At 37.3% G+C, this 16,756-nt stretch overlaps 1 protein-coding gene across 2 annotated transcripts in view; it reads left to right on the forward strand.

Moving 5' to 3' along the window:
* PODXL2 (podocalyxin like 2) overlaps positions 1–16,756 on the forward strand; it is a 36,840-nt gene that overhangs the window by 548 nt on the left and 19,536 nt on the right. The window contains exon 2 of one of the 2 annotated variants that reach the window (XM_031956227.1): positions 8,310–8,543. The exons of the other annotated variant lie outside the window; for it this stretch is intronic. Coding sequence (XP_031812087.1) covers positions 8,378–8,543 — 166 coding nt within the window. The 5' untranslated portion in view covers positions 8,310–8,377. The remainder of the gene's footprint in view (positions 1–8,309; positions 8,544–16,756) is intronic. 2 annotated transcript variants of the gene reach the window in all.

Consider the following 16,756-nt stretch of genomic DNA (forward strand, 5'->3'; position numbering starts at 1 on the left):
CGGTGGGTGTGACGGACACGGTTTGCAGGGGAGTGTTTGTGGGACAGGGAGTGTGTGACGCTGCTGGGCAGCTCCGGGCGCCCTGACACAAGCCTGTGCGAGGCTGCACGCCGCAGATCTTGCGGGCTGCCTCTCACCGAGCATGGGTGCATCGCTGTGGGGGGCGGGAAGGGAGGCGCGCTGCTGGCCAGCGCCCGAGCGCCCGCCCTGCGTGTGTGTGCGAGTGTGCGCGTGCGCGCGCGTGCGTGAGTGTGTGCGAGTGTGCGTGAGTGTGCGTGTGTGAGTGAGTGTGCGCGTAAGTGTGAGTGTGCGTGTAAGTGTGAGTGTGCGCGGGTGTGTGTGTGAGTGTGAGTGTGCGCGCGTGTGTGTGTGAGTGCGCGCGCGTGTGTGTGAGAGTGTGAGTGTGCGCGCGCGTGTGTGTGTGTGAGAGTGTGAGTGTGCGCGCGCGTGTGTGTGTGCGTGCGCGTGTGAGACAGGCAGCTCTCTCTGTCTCCCACGCGGCCCCGCAGCAGAGGGTGCCCGAGCACGGTGGCGGCCGGCGTGGGTGACACGCGGCCGGACAGCCCCACTTGGCTGCCTTAGGGCAGCGCGTGGCTCCGGGCGGCTCGGTCCGTGCGGCCGCCGCTGCGGGAGGAGGGGGACGCACAGAGACTCGCCTCGGAGCCAGGCTGTGTGTCTCCCGCACTCCGTAGAGGCTCGGGCCGGTGACACGGGGGTGTGACCTTCTGGGAGAAACTCTCGCTGGTGCCGGACAGCTCCCGCCCCGCGGTCCTCCCTGGATGTCCGGCCGCGCAGGCCCCAGCCCGGCCTGCTCCTGGGCGGTTTTTACACAAAGAAGAAAGGAGGGGGTGCGACGGGACTTAGCGACTGGGTCCGCGTTCAGTGGCCGTATGCATGTGCAGACATGCAGATCCTGTGCCGCTTTGCAGTTTTCAAAGTGCGTTCACACGATCTCGCTTGCTCCTCTGGACAGCCTCCTGAGGGGCCTCACTTTTACAGGCGAGCCAAGGAAGGCGCGGGGAGGTCGCATCTCTTTTGTAGTCACGGGGGCGGTCAGCGTGCGAGATCTCCGGGTTTCTAACTCATTCCATCATCATTTTCCATCACACCGGTTCATGCGCTGAGCGACGGGCCTACATGATTGCCACACGAGGGCGAAAGCTGTGCCTGTGCGCGTGTTTGTGTTGCACGTCGGAGCTTCCCTAGCGGCTTCCAACACAATTAGCACTGTCTGTGAGACAGGCCGCGCTGCACGTTATTACATGGTCATCCTAGAAGGGCTTAAAAGCGGGCCTGCGTGTGTCCTAAATGCTGTGGAATGACTATTTTAAGGTACTCGCTGCTCTGGTCTCCTTCCTGTCCCACCGACTGCACACCGTCTCCTGCATTAGCCAAAGGAGGCTTTGCAGAGAAATGTAAAACAGTAGAATAAACGCGTTCTCCGTTCCCCCCGGGGTCCTGTCATCCTGACTTGGTGGTGATGCTCTTTCACCGCCCTATTTTGCACCCTCAAGCAGGGACATCCTAAGGGAATTGATGTATTTTAATCAGTGTCTACCAAAAAGGTGATTAGAATGAAATGGATTTCAGAAGCATTGATGGAAAAATAGAAACAAGATACGCTGTTGACTGCTGAAGTCAGGAGCTGATGACTGGGACTGCATTTGTTATCTGGGAATGAGTTGAAGTTTTTTCTATTCTATCTCCTCCCCTCTTCTGTCTGGCTAATCAGCTAGGTATTCAGCTTTTTAGGACTGTTGCTTGGAAGAAATCTGCATAGGATCATTATATGATCCAAGATTTAAAAGCGATCTCAGAGACTGTCTATTCCACAAGGTCACATCAAGTCTCAGAAGCAGAATTTGAACCCAGGGCCTCTGATTCCAGAATCAGTATTCTTTCTTTTGTACCAATGTCCTTTCTCTCAGCTTCTTTTACTCTACCCACTCTGACAAGAATCATAAAGTAACAGAAAATTAAAAGTGCTTAGGAGTAAAGAAAATCAACCAGAGTGAAATCCTGAAATATCATACTGGGTGTGGTCTTAATTAAGGCAGATTAATTATTAAGTGTGAAAGTAATTATACTTAGAATAGTTACCTCTGTGCTACTATTTTGGTGTAATCTTATTCTAGGCATTTTTGAAGAGAGAGGACTCCCATCTAATTACCTAAATAATTACCTACTCTCAAGGTCTTTGAAAATATCAGGGTCTATATAAAGGCAAAATAATCATCATAGAAGCAAAATAATGAAAGAAAGTGTGATGCTTCCTAGAGAACATATTAACAAAAAACTAGAGATAAAAAACCAAAAAAACATTCTCTTACACCCTTTTCCCCCCCCCCCCCCCCCCCACCTCTTTCATTCAAGTTGCTTCAAAGCCTATGGTTATCTCAAAACACCCAAAAGAGATCGCAAAGAAAGCAGGGAAGGAAAGAGAAATGTTGCCGAGAAACTGACTCTCCTTACTTTACAGGTGAAGGAACTGGGTCAAGGAGAAGGAAGTGACTGGCCTGAGCCTCCACCTGTCAAGAATGGAACAGAAAATATAGTTCCCACAAGTCCTTCAGATGCACATTCAATCCTGAATGTTCTATAGAGGATTCAATGACCATAAAAATAATGGAATTTTTAGCGTTGTGAAAAGAACCTCAGAGGTTATTGAGTTCAACACATGACTGATATAGGAATTCCTGCTGCAATATCCCTCACAAATAGGAATTCAGTTTCCATATGACAACTTCCAGAGATAGGGAAACCTAGTGCCTCCTGAGGCAGTCCATTCTACCTTTGGGCAGCTCTAATAGTTAGGAAGTTTTGTGCTGGTATTTAGCTAAAATCTCTCTCTCATTTTGTCGCTGCTTCTTATTCTGCTTTCTAGGGCCAGCAAAAGAAATCTAATCCTCTTTCACATGTAAATCTTTCAAATATTTGATATATGTCATGTTGCCCCCTAGTTTTATCTTTTTCACATTAAAAATCCTCAATTTCTTCAATGCTTATTTCATGGCTTTCAAGTCCTTCATTATCCTTGTCATCCACCTCACAATATGTTACAGTTTGTCATTATCTTTTTTAAAATATGTTATCCAGAACTGAACATATACTCTCCATGTAATCTGATCAAGAAAAATTATAGTAGAAATATAAATTTCTTTGCTCTAAATATTTCTATTAATGTAGCCTAAAATTATTAGGAGTTTCTTTTCCCCCCCTCTCTCTCTGTACTCCCTTCTCCCCCTCTCTTCTCTCTTTCTCTCTCTCTCTCTCTCTTTCTCTCTCTCTCTCCCCCTCTCTTCTCTCTTTCTCTCTCTCTCTCTCTCTCTCTCTCTCTCTCTCTCTCTCCACACACACACACACAAACACACACAACTTCACCCTGTTGACCAATAATGAATTTGTGGTCCACGAAAGCCTCCAGGTCCTTTTGGATGAAATGTTTTCAAACAGTTTTCTCCCATGCCATATACTTGTACAATTAGGTTTTTAGATCATTACATTTATTTATTTTTAATCTGAACTTCATAAACACCAAAGAAAAAATCATTCTCTCCTCATGGTACAACAAAAAAAGAAGATTGTATATGAAATGGAAAGTTGAATATACATTTGTATGTTAAATATACTTAGGTTTTTTAACCTAAGGATGAGCTTTTATGTTTATTATTTTTAATGTTATTAAATGAAATTTTATCATCCTATTAGAAGCTTTCTAGATATTGTTTCTATCATTCAACATTTTTTTCCTTCTCATCTACACATTGAATTAGCATACCATTTATACTAAATTGTTGCTAAAAATGTTAAATTGAGCAGTGCCAAGAATATAGTGTTTCTTTGCACTAGAAATAGTCCTTCAGGTTGACTTCCATCCATTAAATGTCTTGGGCTCACAAGTGAGCATGTTTTGTGCTCACTGAATCAATTCCAAATCTACCAAATTAAGGATCACTTAGTTCACACCTTTTTCTTTTGTCAGCAAGGATGTTGTGAGAAAGATATTTTGCCAAATGTCCAATGAGACTTTCTAAAAAGATGGGAGAAATGAATGGTTCTTCCTCATTTATTCACTAAATCACTCCACAAACATTGATTGAATGTCTGCTGTGTACAGTCAGCATATAAAGAATATAGCATATATATATATATATAAAGCATATAAAGAAAAATATGTTTACAATATAATGGGAGAAACATAATTTGTGTAAAAACAACTAATCCAAAGAATGACATTCTAATTTTTTTTAAAAGAGTTATATCAAAATAGTTTGGTTTTACTAAGGATGAAGAGATAACTTTGGGCTGGTGAGACTGAAGGAGAAGATTTCTTAGAGGAGGTAGTACCTTTCAAAAATGCACCTTGAATGATTGTATAGTAATTAATTCTCCTACCCTCACCCCCTTCCAGGAAATTTGCCTAGTTTTCCTTAAAAGATATAAAAATTGCCTTTAAGATATAATTGGCCTATGTGACTTTGGGCAAGTCATTTAACCCCAATTGCCTGAGCAAAAAGAAAAAAATATATATATAATTGACTCATTGGATAAAAGCTTGAGCCATTGATGTGGCCACCTGAGTACAAAACATCCAGGACATGAAGGGCTAGAGCTCCTTTCTCTGCCTTGTGATTACAGACTATCAACATGAAACACACTGTGAATCTATATCCAATTGAACTGATGCTTTATCCTGGATGGACTATTCCTTGCTTTGACTGGCCTTCTCCTGCCATGGTTAGGTAAATTTCTTTTTGCTAACTATTAGATGGATTACAAGAGTCTCATTTCGTTTCTGTTTCAGATCTAAACTACCATACGATTAGTATAAATCAGGTCCATCCCATGGCAGATGGTAGATTTTCACTAGATGGATATGAAAGGAAAAGGACATTCAAAGAAGCAGAAATAACATGAACTAAGGTATATAAGCAGGAAAGTGTGTTAAGCATTTAGTACATGTGAAATAGTTTGGTTCTCCTGGACACAAGGATTTGTTTAGAAGAGTAATGGAAAGAGGAAACTGGTAAAAAGGTAGGTTTGGTAAAGATTATACAGAAAATTAAGTGTCAAGTCAAGGGGTGTGGCAAACAGGTAGCCACTGACAGGTTTTTTTAATTTTATTTTTCCATTTACATTTTTGTAGGCATTGTTGTTTTCCTGTTTCTTATTGTTGTTTTCTTATTTCACTCTTCTTTAGTTGTTTTCTCAACTTTTTTTTTCAAATCTTTTGCTTTCATTGTTTCTTATAGTATTAAGAGTGTTCTGTTGCATTCATGTGCCATATATAGCTTCCAAAATATGCTATTATGAATATTTTGGTGTTTATGGAACATTTCTTTCTATCTTTGACATATGTGTGTATATACACACCATCTACATATGTATATTCATATACATACCTAAAAATACACATCTCTTTTAAGTATAGGTGAAATAACCATATGCTATATTTAATATGTATAATGTAATATATAATAATATATATACACACCTAAAAGTAGGATATCTTAGTTAACAGGAAAATTTTAGTAAATTTTTGGCACAGTTCCAAATTGCATTCCAGAATGGTTGGACCATCTTATAGCCCCTCAACAGCAACTATCTTCTGTAGCCCTTTTAACAGGGGTTGTTTCCATTATTTGTCATCTTTGCCAATTTGCTGGATATGAGATAAAATCTTAAATTTTTTTGATTTGTATTTTTTCATTATTTTTAAGTTCTCTATATAGTGCTTCTACTTTTCTCATTCTCTTCTAAATTCAATTCAATCTGGCTTTCCAATATCATCATTCAAATAAAACTATTTTTTTCTCCAAAGTTACCAATGATCTCTTAATTGCCAAAACTGATGGCCTTTTCTTAGTCTTCATATTTCTTGAACTCTGCACCATTTGACACAGTTAAATCACCTCCTATATACTTTCTCCTCTCCAGGTTTTTAGGACATTGTACTCTCTTCTCCTCCTATTCTATGACTATTCCTTCTCAGTTTTCTTTGCTGAAGTTTGTATGTCATACCCACTAACCATGAGTGTGTCCGTATTTCCCTTTTCATTCCATACCATCTATATGATCTCTTTACTGTCTCTGTCTCTGTCTGTCTCTCTCCATATATATATATATATATATATATATATATATATATATGTATATTTCCAATCTATTGCTAAAACTAGTCATTTGTAACTTAAAAACATTTTTCCTATACCTCTTCTCTCCACTTCTATTCTGCTATCCATTCCCATGTTCACCAAGACATGGTAAAAACTTAGTTTAGGCCCTCATCATCTCTTGTTTTGATTATTGAAATAATCTAGTTGGTCTCTTTCTCTAGTCTCTTTCTTTTCCAATCCATCTTTCACTCAGCTCCCAACTTTAGGACTTTAAATTTAGGTATGATCTTGTCATACACACTTCCCACCCTTTTAATGGCTATTAGCTTTACAACCAAATGTAAAGTCCTTTGTTTGTCTTTATAATTTGGTCTCCTTATTCCTGTATTTTGACACTTAACTCTCTGTGCATGAGATGATCCAGCTACTTGCACCCTTACAAGTAACACTCCCTTTTTTGTGCCTTTGTCTTTACACTAGCTGTCTCTTATGCCTGATATGTTTGTCTTATCTCCACCTTTATCTCTTACAGTTTCAAATGCTTTTCTCATCCCTTAGCTACTAGAGCCCTTTCCTTCTAAGATTACCTCTTATCTATTCAATATATATGTATTTTATATGTATCTATTTCTTTACATGTATTAGAGTATAAAATTCTTGAGGATATAGACTTTTCTTTTTGCTTTTTTCCCCTACCTCCCAAAAGTAGCACATAATAAGCTTTTAAATAAATGCATATTGGTTGACTAAAAATATGAATATTATACACTACTTGCCTTTTAAAAAGTATATTTCAAATTTAACAATACTCACACTACTCTGCTTAATTGTATCCTCTTCTGAATTTCCTTTCTCTTTTGCATATTTAAAATTGTCTCATTTTGACATTTGAGTCATTTTCAACCCTTAGTATCCTCTCACATTTCTATTATCTCCAAAAAAATGACAGATTTCCCTTGTTAAAAAAAAAATATACATGGAAGAGTTAAAAACAATCTACATGTTGGCCATATATAAAAGCATATCTTATTCTGCATTTATAATGCATTACTTTTCAAAAGGTAGGAAATATAGTTTATACTCTCAGAGTTTTCTTTTTCTTTTCCAGCCTTTATTTATTTTCTTCTTTATTTGATTGTTTTAGTTTTTCTATTTATACATATATATTAACTTTTTAAACACATTTCTTTATGAATCATGTTGGGAAAGAAAAGTCAGAACAAAAGGGAAAAACCATGAAAAAGAAAAAAAATACAGAAAAAAGTGAATATAGCATGTGTTGATTTACATTCAATTTCCATCTTTCTTTTTCTGGATGTATATGACATTTTCTATCCAAAGTTTATTGGGATTGTCTTGGATTCTTTCAGAGTTTTGATTGGTTAGAGCTCTTAATCTTTGAATGTTGTTTTCTTTTACAATATTATAATCATTGTTTTCCTCTTTCTTCACTTTGTATCAGTTCATGAAAGTTTTCCCAGGATTTTCTAAATTTATGTCTTTTATAAAATTTCTTAATTTTTCAATGCATTAATATATGTAATTTGACCATTTGATGGACATTACCCATTTGATGGGACCAGTTTATTTCTAGTCCTTTGTGCCAACAAAGAAGGCTGCTATAAATGTTTTGAACTTATGGATACTTTTCCTTTCTTTGATCTCTTTGGGGAATATACCACTAGGTCATAGGGTATATACAGTTTAGTGCCTTTTGGAGTATTTTTCCAAATTGTTTTTCAGAATGATATAAGCAAATCAAAACTTCACAAACAATATATTAGTGTGATTGTCATCCTATAGCTGCTCTAACAATTGTGATTTTCCTTTTTTGTCATCTTTGCCTATGTGAAATGCAACTTCAGAGTTGTTTTAATTTATATTTCTCTTATTATTGGTGATTTAGAGAGGTTTTCTTTTTTTTTTTTTTTAATAGCCTTTTATTTACAGGTTATATGCATGGGTAACTTTACAGCATTAACAATTGCCAAACTAGAGAGGTTTTCTATATTATTGTTGATAACTTGTATATCTTTGACCATTTATATATTGAGGAATGACTTATTGGAGTAACAGTCTGATCATAATATTAACAGTAATAGGACCATAATTTAGAAGTTAAAGGGACCTTAGAGGTCATCTTTTTGTCCAATCCTTCTCTTATTTATTTGTTTGTTTGTTTGTTTTTTACAGATGAAGAAACCAAGAGTTAGAGGGATAAAGTGACTTTCCAAAATGACATAAGGCCAGGATTTGAATCCATGTTCTCTGACTCTGAATGCAGTAGTATTCTTTCTACTATATATAAAACGTACTTCCCTATTTATTGTCCATACTGCACCTCGTGTGCCTGTTGCTCTTCCTTAGAGACAGGTGCATGGAGTACAAAGATCTTCATCATAGAACTTTCAAGGAATTACTGTTCAGGTATGCCTAGTAGATATAAAACCATCTAAGATGTATTTGTTGCAGGCTTTTCCCCCTTTGATATTTAGTCTGGAGATTTAGCCAGAATGATTCACCTGGAATACTGTAATGTCCAAGAGAAGGGATGAGCTTGTTCTATGTGACTCTAGAGAGAAGAACTAAGACACGGGGAAAGCTAAAAAGTCAGATTCTGGGTTAGGATAACAAAGAATACCACTGAGTTGATTTTATTATTGATTTATTGAACATTATCATCCAGATTTAATTTCCATTTTCTTACTTCTTTGCCCTGGATGACAGTTGTTCAAAAGGAGGACTGGCATCTGAGTGAACTGAGCAGTATAGGTACACATTCATCTACCTTGTGTCCTGAGAGTTCTGGGGAGACCAGCACAGAGAAGGGAAGGGGGAGAAAGGAGAGAGAGAGAGAGAGAGAGAGAGAGAGAGAGAGAGAGAGAGGCAGAGACAGAGAGAGAAAGAGTGACAGAGAGAAAGAGAGAGACAGAGACAGAGAGAATGGATAAAGTATTCTACACAAGAGAGGCAGGTAAGGGAAGAACTGGGCCTGGAGGCAGAAAAGCCCCAAGTTCAAATCCAGCCTCAGGTACGTCCTAGTGATGTAACCTTGGTTTTCCTTCGTTTTTTTTTTTTTTTTTTTAGCTGTAAAATGGGGATAATAATAGTGTATACCACATGAGGTTGTTTTGAAGATTTTGACACTATATAAAAGCTTATTCTCTTCTCTATAAACTTACTAGGGATTCTACTAAGTGCTGAGGTATCCAAAACACGACAATCTCTGCCTTCAAGGAGCTTACATTCTAACAGGTGAAGACAAAACATCAAGGGGAGCTGGAGGTGGGGAAGAATGAGAAAAGAGGGAAAGAAAGGAAGATACCCACAGAGGGGCAAGGCAATTTATTTTTGCTACTCAGTGCCAAAATAGCTTTTATTCCTCCCTTCTTTCTTTCCCAGTAGCTAGGATTTGACCAGAGATATCATAGCAGGCAAACTGTTAATATGATATAGTTTGTGTCAGAGTATGTGTTTAGATGGGGTTTGAGAATCTTGATTCCAGATACTATGGAAAGTAACAGCATTTAAAAATATTTTTTGTTTATTTAATTTTATTGTTTTCTGATATCCTGTAGAGCCTCTTTTTTTTTCTTTTTCTTTTCTCCAGTTGAATGTAAAACAATAGTTTTTTTTTTTGTTATATATGTACATTCATTTTTTTTACATATTTCTATATGACTCATATTAGGAGAGAAAAATCAGAAAAAAAGGGAAAAACCACAAGCACGTATTGATTTATATCCATAGTTCTTTCTCTTTATGTGGATGACTTTCTACCCAAAGTTTATTGCAATTGCCTTGGATCACTGAACCACTAAAAACACAAGTCTGTTATAGTTGATCATTACACAATCTTGCTGTTGCTGTGTACAATGTTTCCCTTCTGTTTGTTTCACTCAGAATCACTTCATGTAAATCTTTCCAGGCCTTTCTAAACTCAACCTGCTCATCATTTTTTATAGGACAATAATATTTCATTAATTTCATATACTATCACTTATTCAGCCATTTCCTGATGGGCATCTACTCAATTTCCAATTTTTTAACACCCTAAAAAGAGCTATTACAAACATTTTTGCACATGTGGGTCCTTTTTCCTTTTTTGTGACTTTTTTTGGGATACAGACCTAATAGTGGCACTGCTGGATTAAAGGTTGTGCATACTTTGATAGCTTTTTGGGCTTAGTTCCAAATTACAATCCAGAATAGTTGAATCAGTTCACAACTCCACCAACAATGCATTAGTGTCATAGTTTTCCCACATGTTCTCCAACATTTATCATTATCTTTTCCTGTCATCTTTGTCAATCTGATAGGTATGAGATGGTATCTCAGAGTGTTTTAAATTTGCATTTCTCTAATGAATAGTGATTTAGAGCGTTTTTCATATAACTATAGGTTGTTTTAATTTCTTCATCTGAAAATTATCTGTTCTTATCCTTTGAGCATTTATCAGTTGGGGAATGAGTTGTATTCTTATAAATTTGACTCATTTTTATATATTTTAGAAATGAGGCCTTCATCAGAAACACTGGGTATAAATCTCCCCGCTTTCTGTTTCCCTGCTAATCTTGGCTGGCTGCATTGGTTTTGTTTGTGTAAAACATTTTCAACTTAATGTAATCAGAGTTATCCATTTTGCTTTTCATAATGTTCTCTAATTCTTTTTTTTGGCCACAAATTCCTTTCTTCTCCAAAGATCTCCTAATTTTCTGATAGTATTACCTTTTATGACTAAATCATGTCCCCATTTTGATCTTATTTTGGTATGGGGTATGAGATGTAGGTCTATGCCAAGTCTCTAACTTACTATTTTCTAGTATTCTCAGCAATTTTTGTCAAATAGTAAATGCTTATCCCAAAAGGCAAAGAACATTTTACAAAGAACTGAAGAAAAGGCACAATATTTTTCTTTCAGCTATGGTTCAAGTAACTGCTAAGTATGCAAAAGTGGTTTGTTTGATTTCCTTCTTAGCAGAGGAGAAAAAAGGAGACTTGAGAAATGCTTCTCCGTTTTTCCAGGTTGTGAGAGAGGGTAAAATGTTTTTTTGGGGGGGCGGGAAAATTAGAAGGAATTTATGTAGAAAGAACAAAAAAGATTTGAAGAAATAGAAAATAATCTCTGTGTTAGAGATTTGGAAGGCAGAATATTATAACATGAAAAAGAAGAGAAGCTAACTATACATATGCAGTTATCTCTGCAAAGAGAGGAATTGGACCTTCTGGGATATGCAGAGGTGTGCTGGAGCCAGCTCAAATTGACTTATGAACAGATTATTAAATTTTCAATGTGAGTATGTACAACTGGCAAAAACAGGCTGAACTGGCTGGATTTATTGCTTTGTTGATTGTCTAGACTTAAGAAAGTGATGAGGGAAATGTTAATGATTCAAATTAAATTTTAAAATGTATTATGACTGCATTTTTTTGAGAACCAATTGTTAAACGCCTGGAGGGAGATCAGCCAATAAGGGTTAAAGGGAAAATATATATGTAGTAGTGATTAGTGACTTCTATGTGAGAAATACCCAAGCTGTTTTTTGTTGACTTGACATTAATAATTGATGTCTGCCATCTTCCCAGCTTATATATCCAGGACATGATGAAGAATTTTACAGGACATTTGTAACTTGGTGACTGATGCTGATTGCGAGAAATATAGGTGGGGGCAAATAGCACTGCCAGAAGGAATTGAAAACATATTTCTTGAGATGATGAAGTGTTTGGCAAGAAGGTGAAGATCTCCAGGGGCACAAGTGAAAATTTCCCCACAGTTACTAGTTGAAGACTGGAGCTTTGAGAAAGAATGGCAGATATGGAAAGTAAACTGCTGATATGGAGTCTGAGAACACAATTCAGAATTTTTATCACAGCTTAAAAGAGAATGGTAATTGGTCTTTGATTGGGGATGAGAACAAGAAGGTAAAAACAGTAGTAGCTACAATATGGTAAAAATAGCATTAGAAACATATATTAATTTTTAGAAAATTAACTCCAAGAAAGGAACCAGAAATAAAAACTGACAACCTTAGATTTGTGCATACAAATGTCAGAAGGATGGGTGACTTCTGGAGCCTAACCTAAGAATACAAATTTTACTTCATAGATACTACTGAGATAGTAAGATAGAAATCAGAACTAAAATAGATCTTGGGAAGATTAGACTTTTTTCTAAAAGAACAATTTACCCACCAGCACATACAAATGCTTATTGCATTCCAGGTACTGAGTGTTATAGATGCAAATAAAAAGCAAAAATGGTCATTGCCCTCAAATAACTTAATTCTAATATTGGAAATATCATATTTAAATGAGAATATGTAAATAAGATCAACATAGCATAGTTTGAAAGTAACCTGAAAGAAATGCCACTGGCAATAGGGAAGGAGAAAAGGCTTCACCGAGGTGTTGCTTGAACTGAATCTTACAGAAGTCGGGGATTCTACAAGGAGGAGGTGAGGTGGGAGAACATTCCAGGTGCAGGAAACAGCCAGTGCAAAGTCATGGAGACAGAAAATGGAAGGTTGTGTCTGAGGAGGATGTGCACCACTATGGCTGGCTCGTACAAAGTGTGGAGGGGAATGCAATGGAAGGAGAATGAAAGATTGTCCAAGGGATGAGGCTGTGAAGAGATTTCAGTATCAAAGAACTTTAAAAATTGATCTTGAAAGTAATAGGGAGTCACTGTAGTTGATTGAGCAGGAAGATTATTAAGTTGGGCCTATAGCTTCAGGAAAATTGCCTTGGAAACTGAATGTGGAATGGATTGGAATGGGGAGGGATTTGAGACAGGAAGGGTGGCAGCCTCTGCTGTGTATTACTGAGGGGCAAGCTGCCTTTGGCCCTTATCTTGAAGTTACATTTCCCACACACACACACCAACATTCCCATATCTTTCAAGTGGTGGAGAAAATATCAAGGAGCACTGCTATCCTTAATCTGATTATGAGATTGATAGAATGTAAAGAATGACTAAAAGTGGATTTTTTAAATAAAGTAATGCAGTAGGGAAACAAATCCTATGTCACTGTTCAAAGTGACAATGATGGTTAACAATAATAAGAAATGAAAACTATCTAACTTATTTTCTTTCTATTTTTCTGCCAAGGAGAATGATGTTTGGACTAACAAGGATGAAACAAAAATGATTAATGGGAAATTGAAACCCATTTTAAATGAGATAGCAAGGGAAGAATCTAGTTGTTTTCAAGGTGTAGCTGAAGAAGTACCTTGTAGGGTAGTGAAGGAAACCACCAATCTGGTTGCTGAGCTACTGGCAGCCATCTTTGAGAGACTGGGAAGAATTAGAGAAGTACTACAAGTCTGGATAAGGATATATGCCCCAGTTTTCAAAAATAGGAAGAGAGTAGAATCTATGAATTAATTTGGTGAGATTCAACTCCTAACAAGCATTTGGGGTGTATTCTTTTAAAGTTACTTTTATCTTTTTTATTTAATATTTTGTTTTTTTCCAAATTATATGTAAAAATGATTTTTAATATTTTTCCCCTCAGATTTTGAGTTCCAAATTCTTTCCCTTCCTTCCCTCCTTCCTCCACTGAGAAGGTAGGCAATTTGATGTAAGTTATTCATAGGGCATATTATTAAAAAGATAATTTGTTATTATCCATTTATAAATGAAAGCTGTGATCATTAAGTGACAGCTTGGCTTCACTGATAGATCAAGTCACATCAATTTAAATTTTTTTTTTTTTTAATGTAACCAGATCAGGGGAATGCCAAAGATACAGGAGAGCAGTTAGAATGGTAAAAGAGCCATAAGTTCATACCATATTAGGATAGATTAAAGAAACTGGAGATGGTTAACCTGGAAAAGGAAGGTCTGAAAATGTGTTAGCTGTGTTTAAGTGTCTAAAGACACATTGAAGCAGGACTAGATTTATTCTGCCTGGCTGCAGAGGCCAGAACCAGGAGCAAAATAAGACTTGCTCTCCTGAAAAGCTTGCTTCCAATTCAGAGTTTCCAAAACCAGAGTGGGCTGCTGGATGACCACTTGTTGGATGTTTTATCAGGAGAATTCTTTTAACAAAATAATAATAGCTGGCATTTATGTATCACCAAATTTAGGCCCAGCACTGTATACTATGCCACCAGTACAGCTATGGAATAGACTAGATTGCTAGTGAGGTCCTCTTCTAAGATTCTGTAATTTTCTGATCTCAACAGGCTAGAATTATAGAGTTAATGAAGATATAGGGAGAGATTAATCAGCAAATCCCAGAGCAATTGAGTCCCTCCTATCCACAGCATGAAATCAAAGGATATAATAGGGCAAGTATCTTTCAGATTTATTATATAGAGAGCGAAATTAAGAATGGCCCATTTCTACTCTGTAAAGGTAGAAATCCCCCTCAGACTTTCATGGGCCAATGTAAAGGAAATGTAAAGAAATGTGTATGCTACTACTACTATGTTCATGATCCAAAGAAAGCAAAGAAAGAAGAAAGGTCCACATATATAAAAGTATCTGTAGCAGGGTTTTTGTTTGTTTTTTGCTAAGATTATTGGGGTTAAGTGACTTGTCAAGGGTCACACAGCTAGGAAGTGTTAAGTGTCTGAGGTCAGATTTGAACTCAGGTTCTCCTAACTTCAGGGCTGGTGCTCTATCCACTGCACCAACTAGTTGCCCTGCAGTTCTTTATGTGTGTGGAAACTGAGGGAGCACCTATCAATTGAAGTATTGTTAGACAAATTATGGTGTATAAATATGATGGAATAATATTGTGCTCTAAGAAATGATAATGGGGATGGTTTCAGTAAAACATGAAAAGTGTCAGTTCCTCAATTGTAAAATGGAGACAGTGATATTACTTATATCCCAAAATTACTTTAAGGAGAAAATGAGGTCTTTGTAAAACACTTTGCAACCCTCAAATTACTATGTAAATTCTAGCCATTTGTTGTCATCGTCATCATCATCATCATCATCATCATCATCATCATCATTATTATCATCAGAATCCAATATATGAAATGATGTAGATGAAAGGAAACAAAACCAAGAGAACAGTTTATGCAATAACCACAATATTACAAAGACACACAACTTTGAAACACCTAGGAATTCTGATCAACATAGTGACCAATCACAATTTCAGAGGAATTTTATGATGAAACATGCTGCTTATCTCCAAATAGAAAAAAAGATGGAGTCAAAATGCAGGATGAGGTATATATTTTTTGTTGATATAGCCAATGAGGGAATTAATTTATTTTGCTTTACTATACATATTTGTTATAGAGCTTTTGTTTTTATTGCTTTCTCAATGGAGGGAATTTGGACTTGAAAATAAAATGAAATTGAATCTTTAAAAAGAAGTGTTCACACTTCCTTACCCTTTAGGAAGGGTGAAGATGTTCCTCAATCAACTTGTAAGAATTATATAGGTGATCTCCTATAGCTAGCTGAAGGATCTCTCCTGCTCCATAAAAAAGCCTTAAAAAGGCAAGCCAAATTTCTCTGGACTCAATTAAGAGTTATCATTATCTGATATTCAGGAAGAAACAACCCAAAGAAAGGACAGAACTCTTTAGAAGGAATAACACTTGGCCTTTTATCTTGCACTTCTTCCTAATATAAAGGAGAAACTTTCTCTCACCTCCCATCAGCACTGACAACTGAACAGCTGTCCTAGAAGAAGATATAATGCTAAAAAGAGAGAAAATCCAGGGAGGTTGTAGCACTGTGTTAAGTTGTTGAGAGGAGCAAACCCAGGAATCCCAGAGTGACATGCCTAACAGAAACATTGAGGGGAAGCAGTTTTGGGGTGTTATTTTTTAAAAAAAGACATCAGGACACTGCCATGGTGGAAGTATAAGTTGCCTTGGCCATGCGTGTTTCCTCCTTATATACTTTTCCAGTATTGTACCTATTGGGCTGCCCACTCCTTCACATATGTTTTGTATATTTGTAGGAAAGTGCACCCTAGGGTGATGAGGGCAATTTTTTAAAACTAGGTCCTTAGTAGACCATTTTAGTAAATGATTTTGACTTTAGCAAAGTATTCTAAATTAATACTGTGGCATGGCAGCCACTATCACTAATGTTATCTTAGGCTTCACTAAGAGCTCTAATGTCCATTAAAAAACCTTCTCAGGGCTAGTCAAATCATATCTAAAATATTATGTTCAGTTCTGGGGACCCTACTTTATGAAGGACATTGACAACCTGGAAAGCATACAGAAGAAGGTACCCAGGATGGTAAAGATTTGAACTCAGGTAAATGAGTCTTTCTAACTGCAGGCCCAGTACTTTACCCACTGGTCCACGCAGTAGTCCCTGGGTGAAAGTAGAGAAGCAGAATTAGCCTCAATGTGAAGAAAAAGTATCACATGTGAGGAACTGATTAGAGATACTGAAGAATTACAAGGTGATGAGCTCTTAAAGGCAGCTAGATGGATAGAGCAATGGATCTAGAGTCAAAAATACTTGAATTCAAATCCAGCCTCACTAGCCATATGGCCCTGGGCAAGTCACTTAACTCTGATTGCCTCAGTTTCCTCATCTCTAAAATGAACTGGAGAAGAAAATGGTGAACCATTCTAGTATTTTGCTAAAAAAAAAAATCCCAAATGGGGTCATGAAGCGTTGGCTACAATTGAAAACAACTCAACAA

This window comes from Sarcophilus harrisii, chromosome 1 (assembly GCF_902635505.1).
Source record: "Sarcophilus harrisii chromosome 1, mSarHar1.11, whole genome shotgun sequence".
In the NCBI taxonomy this organism is placed as follows: domain Eukaryota; kingdom Metazoa; phylum Chordata; class Mammalia; order Dasyuromorphia; family Dasyuridae; genus Sarcophilus; species Sarcophilus harrisii.